General features: G+C 40.3%; 1 protein-coding gene across 2 annotated transcripts in view; it reads left to right on the top strand.

Moving 5' to 3' along the window:
* The window catches only part of elavl2 (ELAV like neuron-specific RNA binding protein 2), a 32,774-nt gene extending 28,981 nt beyond the window's left edge, over nt 1-3,793 (top strand). For both annotated transcript variants that reach the window (XM_013915214.1, XM_005750380.2), the window contains 3 exons: nt 705-930; nt 1,492-1,530; nt 3,329-3,793. In XM_013915214.1, the coding sequence (XP_013770668.1) occupies nt 705-930; nt 1,492-1,530; nt 3,329-3,659 (596 nt within the window). In that variant the 3' untranslated portion in view covers nt 3,660-3,793. The remainder of the gene's footprint in view (nt 1-704; nt 931-1,491; nt 1,531-3,328) is intronic.
* The last annotated feature ends 4,048 nt before the right edge of the window (nt 3,794-7,841 follow it).

The following is a 7,841-nucleotide window of genomic DNA, read 5'->3' as shown; positions in this document are numbered from 1 at the left end:
AAAAAAAAAGCACCGAAATAAAGCACCGAAATGTGCGCTGCTTTTCGGTCTGGTTACTACCGTTTATGTCAGAACCAGTGCCATCATGGCACCGGACACCGGTACCCATCCCTATAAACGAATAACTAAATATGAATAATTAGCTTGTGTCTCTAGAGTGTGTCAAAGACCAAGTACCTGCGTCATCAGTTTTTCTACATCTGTGCTAACATAATGTAGCTTTTTCCTAATGTTCAGCTGCTAATAACAGGCAGTAAAATGTCACTTTACAGAGAAATTACAGCTGTTAAACTGCTACCAGCCTAGTTATATATAAAGTTTACTTCATAGATGTCCATAAATACATGTCACTGCTGATGTATGTCCTCCTCCTGTGTGTGTATGTTGTGTTATTTAATGAATTTCCAGACGTGGAACGCACTTCACTGTTAATACATACAAATATAAAAAAGCACATGTTTGTGGTCACGCATGCTGTAAGGTCATGCTTTTAAAACTGGAGTAAGAAATTACTTTACGGTGTAGTGACAGACCTTGAAAGCAGTTCACTGTACTACTGGGTAAAATGGTAAAGTCATATTGGAGGGGAATAAAAAGGCATATTGGCGTTAAACGAGTCTACTTAAAAGGCTGATCATTAGTTCATGTTTTGACAGTCGGGTGAAGCTCAGTATGACTAATCTGGAGTTACTGGGCTCTCTCAGGTGTTTCCAGAGGAGTTGGCTTCATTCGTTTTGACCGGCGAGTTGAGGCTGAGGAGGCCATCAAGGGTCTGAACTGTCAGAAGCCGCCTGGTGCCACCGAACCCATTACAGTCAAGTTTGCAAACAACCCGAGCCAAAAGACCAGCCAGGCGCTGCTGTCCCAGCTCTATCAGTCACCCAATCGAAGGTACCCAGGACCCCTCGCACAGCAGGCACAACGCTTCAGGTAAAAGGGGCACACCAAAAAAGTATAATACTGCTAGTGAAGCTGATTTTGTTGACCCTCTGAGGTTTTTGGATATTAGCATTTAAATTGTCTCACTGGCAGTATCGTGAAAATATTCTGTGTCGGAGCTCGTCGGTACTCTGGGCAGAATATATCATCCCCATTATTACATTGACTTTGCGGCATGTTGCAGACGTAGGCCTACCACACAATCGGGTTTAAACAGATTTTTGGCAAATGTGGAAATGAGATGAGCAATGAATGAACAAATTGTGCAAGTTAGTCCAAAAAATGTGTTAATTTTCAGTGTGCTGATTGATGTCAGTGGTTGTTAAAGCTGCCACCCTGTCAGCCTAATTGACCCTTTTTCTGTATGAACTGCAAGTCTCCTGTTGGCTGTGTTGTGAAGGATGACTGGGGAAAATTTAAGTGGAACAGCAGACTTTAATCGTGGTATCAGACCCATTACTCATCTTTGTCATCCTGTCAAAACTCATCAGCTTCCTGAAAAGTTTCTTTCTTATAAAATTAATTTGTCTGTTGGTGTTTTGCTTTTTTAAGGTTGGACAATCTGCTGAACATGGCCTACGGAGTCAAAAGGTAAATTGACTTTCTGTTTTAGATTCTGTAGTCTGCCTTAATTGATCCTTGAGGGAAATTCCGAGCTAACGCGAGGGAGCTGATGGGATACATTTTGTTGTTTATTTCCTATGAGCTCTATGGCAGCATTGTGTAGGTAGTTAACACTGCATAAAGTGGCACTGATTCAATATGAGACTGCTGCTCAAAGCAAATGCTTTTCTGTGCATCCACAACAAATATACACACAATTCAGTTGGTGCGGGTGAATCAGGCTGTTTGTCTTCACAGTAAGTCATGATGTAAATATTGAACAGCTGCTGCAGATGCCTAAAGGCAGACCTGTGTATGCTGAGAGCATAGGCTGGAGGGGCAGGGTCTCTCCATTGTGTTAGACCAGCGCAGGATGTCAAAAACTACCTGCTAAATTTATCTGATTTAAGTCGCTCTTACTGCCTGATGTGGCATCGTTTCTGGTTTGGTTTACAATTTCTAAAGCATAAATAACATGACTGCATTGTCTGTAGGTTGCTAACCGGGTCGATATCCTTTAATCTAATTGAGTATTTAGTGCGTTAATATACTAAAGAGCAGCATGTGGTCTGCTCAGCTGCCATGTTGGAGAATCTGAAGTGCAGTTTGTGGCAAAATGTGATGACTCTTTATGGTTTGAACAAAGCAGAGTCTCTGTATCTTTGGGGACACGGAGGTGACTGCTTTAGTGGCCATGCTCAGTGTTTAACATAAACGGGTTTAGGTATTTGTCCGTTAAACGTGTTCTCTGAAATAAGGAAACTGTATAAAATCAGCTGCTGGTGATGCAGTGGAGCGCTTTAATCTAGAGCTAATGTCACAACGTGTGATAGATTAAAGCACTGTCTACGCCGCTTGTCTACATAACAAAGGGCAGACTCTTACAATCTTACTTGCTATTGCACAAAATTGCACGTTTGTATTGAGCTTTGCACTCTTACCTTGATCTATTATGGACAGCCCTGTCCTGTTTTAAACTTTGTTGCGTCAGACGTCTTTCAGGATTCGCCGGGATACCAGTTTGTCTCAGTTCAGTTTTATAAGAATGTCTTCCTCGTGTGTGATTGAAGTCCAGTTCCCTGGAAGCTCAAAGAGCCGTCACCAGCAGCAATAGACGTGCGATTTCTCCTCTGCCGTGCTCGTTGGCTGACGTCTTGGTTGCCAAATTTCTCCGTGGGTCCTTGATGCTGGGAGCACACCTGTCATAGTGGATGTTCCCTGAGAGGCCAAGTGGAGCAGCTAATCTTGTGTGACACCTGCTGCAATAATTCATAGGCTTTTCATGCACTTTGAATTTTGTTTCTTAAATCTGCAAAAGCACACTTACCGAAGGCCAGAGCCTTTCTGTGCCTCGTTATTATGCTCTTGGCAACTGCCGCGTTTATATAGAATTTATTTCCCTTTATGATTTGCCAGTTTTTGATTTGGAGGAAATAATTTCCTTTGCAGTTGTGAAGCTACAAACTAAATGTGTGGGGAGTAGCTCGAGGACTGAATCTGTGCATTTATTCTGAGGGTTGCTGCTCAGGTGACTTGCTGCAGAAGATGAAGGAAGTGTGTTTAGTGAAAAATCTGATTATGTAATTCCTGAAATGAAAGAATGGCACTAGCACCATATGGCCATAGAAGCATCCATGGCTCACGATGTGTGGGTAGAGCTGATCCCTGCAGAGACTTGTCACACTCTGTTAGGCTTGTTGGTACGATCTCCTGTCTTATAAAATGGCCCGTTTTGTGCTCATTTTGGCTCTTGCCTTGAACCATGTTACTTTTTGTGTTTTAACAGCAGGTTCTCCCCGATGGCCATTGACGGGGTGACCAGCTTGGCTGGCATCAACATCCCGGGGCACGCGGGCACTGGCTGGTGCATCTTCGTCTACAACCTGGCTCCGGACGCAGATGAAAGCATCCTTTGGCAGATGTTCGGGCCGTTTGGTGCTGTCACAAACGTCAAGGTTATCCGCGACTTTAACACAAACAAGTGCAAAGGATTTGGTTTTGTCACCATGACTAATTACGACGAGGCAGCTGTGGCCATCGCCAGCTTGAATGGATACCGCCTTGGGGACAGAGTTCTGCAAGTGTCATTCAAAACCAACAAAACACACAAAGCCTGAAACTCAGATTGTTTCTAGAAAACTCACCAGAAAATGGAAACAGAAAATGGAAGCGTATTGACCGTAACTTTCTACATTAGTAACAAGAGCTTTGTAAATCAGTGTTGCGAAGAAAAACGATATTTAGCGTCCAACAATGTGATCTCTTTTTTTTTCCTTCTCTTTTTTCCCATTGCTACACTTTGAATCTTCTCTATACTTTCAAACAGAAAAATACCTGCAGGTCTTGATGCCTGTCATGTTGACTTCTCTTGCTGTCTTTACAGATGGACCATCTAAAATGTTACTCTAGGTTTTGTCATTTTGTTGCACATCTGCTTTGAAACAGTAAGTCTTGTAAGGTTATGTGTAGTGATTTTTCTTTGTACTTCTGTGTCCTGATTTGCCACACGTGCGTTTATGCCTTCGGTGGTTAGCAAGTACTTGCGTTGAACTATTTGCGGTTCTGTTGATTTTGTAAGTATTCTGTTTCCTGTAATATCAGTTGGTTATTGGTTGGCTGCATAATGTTGCTTATTGTACAATTAACAGATAAAAAGACAAAAAAAAAGATTCTTAAAGCAGTACCTTGCCAAAGAGCTAAGAACCTCTTTGATGTGGGTTTAAAAGCATCTATTTTTATAAAAAGAAAAATTTGGAGAAACTTTTTACTGGACCTGGAACAAAATATTTTGACTTGGATACTTTGAGAAATATCTTCATATGACACCTTGTGAGCTTTTGAACTTTACAAGAAAGTTTGCAGTGGTTGAAATTTCTGGAGAGATTTATGATGTAAAAGATACCTTTTGAGATCTTTGTATTACCTTTAGATTATAGAATCAGTGGCAGTGCTGGTTTCATTTGTAAAATCATCTGTGGGTCCCCCCCCCTCCCCTCGGTCGTCTGGTCGTTACGGCTAGCGACTCGCTTTCCGGTCTGATTTGGAAATGGACAAAACTTCAAAGGTTGATCTGCAAAAAGTGCATGAAAAATTAAAAACATGGAGATATCATAAAGGTAAATGGGGGATTTAAAAAAAGGGAAAAAGAAAAATCAGTTCTTCCTCTAAGATTCCCTTCAGATGGAGCTCATGGTGTTTTGTGGTGTATCTACAATATCATTAGACTGATTTTTGTCTTAATATCAACCAATGAGGGTTTTTACATACTTTGTATGAAAGATTGAAGACAAGCCAGTGAAGGCAGCAGCATCAAAAAACAACTAGCGTGACAAATAGAAGGGTTCCTCCTGAGCTTTGAGCTGTGTAAATAAGTCCTTTTTTATGTTGAGTACTTGGCAGACTTTGGTTTTTGTTTGGACTTCATTGAAAAGTGTGATTATTATATACAACTTTCTTTTCAGGACTGTGTAAGGTCTTTTTTTTGTTTTTGGATCTTTATTTTCAGTTTCTCTTCAGTTGAAATACTTGAGTTGTCGTCCTATGGACTAGCATTAGTGCATCAGATTTGTTGGTTGTTAGGTCTGTAGATAGTCTTGCTTCGTTAAAAAAAAAAAAGGTATTAAGAAACTATAGACATTTGTTTTGGTTTTTTTATATATAAACATTATAGATATATATTTATGTGGTAAAGAATGGATATAAACCACAGTTTTGAACTATTTGATTACTTTTTTCATACTCATATCTCTATATATAAATATATACGTAATGCATATAACCTGTCTTTAAAATCGTAAAAAGGTGTATATTGCTTTATTCACTTTGGGGAAGGGCGGTGAAGCAGTTCCATTAACAATAGCAAAGTTGGTTGCAGAAGTTTGTCAACATCTAGCTCATCTCGAACACATGAATGGAGGCTGGTTGAGCCTTAGATGCACTGAATACTGCACCTGCATCCTGCTTGGTATTTCAACCGATTATTAGTCATGCTTCCCCTTAAACGAGCAGTGTGCTATGCATTATATAATTATCTTTGCAACTGCTTTTTCTTGTTTATCTATTCCTTCTTTGTGTTACTTGTACAAGTTAAACTTTAAGTCTAGATGAGTTGTGATACTTGCTGCTGTAGGGAAGAGACAACATTTGTCATGCCTGACCTGCCACTGCTGAGAATAAGTTTTGTTTTTCCTTTATGTAACCGCTTGATGTTTTTTTTTGTTTTTTTTTTCTTTTCTCTATTTATTTTCTTTTTTTCCTTTTATTTTTTATTTATTTATTTATTTATTTTTGGTCTTGGGAAATTGTGCTGCAGGTCTGGCATGAGGAAATGTTTCCTCCCATCCCTCTTTTCTCAATTCTTAATATGAGAGTGATTATTTATTTGAAGTTGTATAGTCTGACTTGGTTCACAGCATTTTTGGAATAGAATCTTTTTGTTAAGTATTTAAAAGGATGTACATGTTCTTTACTTTGTGTTTGGATACTTTTGGATTTATTTTTTTTTCCATGTTCAGTACATCAATAAATAAGTTGAAGGGCAATGAAGCTTTGTGATTGGATCATTCCTGTTTCCTGTCTGACAGGAAACTGAGTTTTATTAACTACATGCTGAAATGTTTAGTTTTAAACTGTTGTGCTTTAAGCTGGAAACGACCCCCCATTAACTAGCCAGTCTAATTGCTTTGCTTTTCACTTGACAGTTGCTCAAATGTTTCAGTACTTAGGCTTCCTTTAAAAAAAAGCAATATGCAGTTTTTAACTTTGTTTAAATGATATGATGCACTTCCCTGCTGATGGGCAGATTTCCGGGCTTTTAAAGCTCTCTGCTTCTGTAGTAATTCTCTCCACGTACACGAGAAAGCCAAATAGATTTGCAGAATGTTTAAATGCCCGGTGACTCAAACTTTACTGGCAGTGAAATGGTAGGGTTCATCTTTTCTAAATTAAATTGGACAGGATTTATTTTGGAATGAAGTAGCCTTAAAGTGGACCTGTTATTAACGGCTCAGTCTTCCCTATTTAGTACTCGTCCTTGGTGCAGCGCTTCAGTTCATCCACCGTCTCAAACAAGCTCGACTGGTACAAAGGGCTGTGCCACGAAAATGTCCAGCAGCAGCCTGAACTGCTCATGCAAGCCCGGATGGATCCATGCTTTCATGTTCAAGTCTGACCCCGACTCACGCATTTACAATCTTCTATCATTCAACTGTTTCCTGTTCTGGGATGACAGTGTCCTGCTACTGTAGTAATCTGCTCCAAGATTCAACATGTTCATTCACAGATGCTCTTCTGCAGAACTTGGTTGTAACGAGCGGTTATTCGATGTAGTTGCCCTCCTATTAGTGCAAAGCAGTCTTGCTGTTTTCTTCTGGTCTCCACTACAATATTTTCCTTTTTGGACATTTCTCTAAACCTTAGATGGCAGTGTTGGGAAACCAGTAGAGCAGTTTCTGAAATATTCAGACCAACCTGTCTGGCATCAACAACCAGTTTGAACTTTAGCAGGCTGTGTTAACGTGTGACCAAATTTGCATTTTAAAGCAATTGAAAGTGAACCTAATAAAGTGGCCACCTTTTACTGAAACCTTACGATCATGAGACGACACTTTTAACCCACCCAACTGCTTCACTTTGCAAATTTTGGGGTGTGAGGAGGGGTTGCCACTGTAGCTGTACCTTCTTAGCTTTTCACTGCACTGTAGTACTGAGGTTGGAGTAGCTTAGATACAATATTTGAAAGTGCTGAACTTGAAATGTTTTTAAAAAAAAAATGCTAATCTATTTTCAGGTTTCTTCTGCAGGAGGTTGAGGTATAATTGGGGCACAGTTCAGGTGCTGACTTGAATGTTCCAACACAAAGAGCAGCGCAAGGCTTGAAGGAAGAAGCCTGGTCTAGAGTATTGATTTCTTTTTCTTTCTCCCCTTCCTTTTTATTTTTTATCTCATGCTCCACTTGAGGCTGACGGTCGCTGATGAAATGGCCTGCTTTGAAGTGCGCTTCCCTACAGAGCAGCCACCTCACACTGCCCGACTGTCATTTTAGGGGCACTGCAAGGACGTAGATGGGAGCTGCTTTATAAGCCAGTTGCTTTTTTTCTTCTCTCTTCCCCCTTTTGTAAAGAAAGCATTTCTGAAGTATCCACTGTTTTTTTGGGGGGAGTGGGGTTTCAGCACACTGCGCAGTTTAATGAAAACAATATTTATGGCATGCTCAGTCATGTAGTCATTCTAGCTCTCTGTTTGGCTCCAGCAGATAAGAAGGCTGCTCTTTGAGCTCCTTATAAAGCTTCCCCTCCGAT

Source organism: Pundamilia nyererei, unplaced genomic scaffold, assembly GCF_000239375.1.
Source record: "Pundamilia nyererei isolate P.nyererei 1_Seehausen unplaced genomic scaffold, PunNye1.0 scaffold00271, whole genome shotgun sequence".
NCBI lineage: Eukaryota > Metazoa > Chordata > Actinopteri > Cichliformes > Cichlidae > Pundamilia > Pundamilia nyererei.
This window is presented reverse-complemented; position numbering and strand designations above follow the sequence as displayed.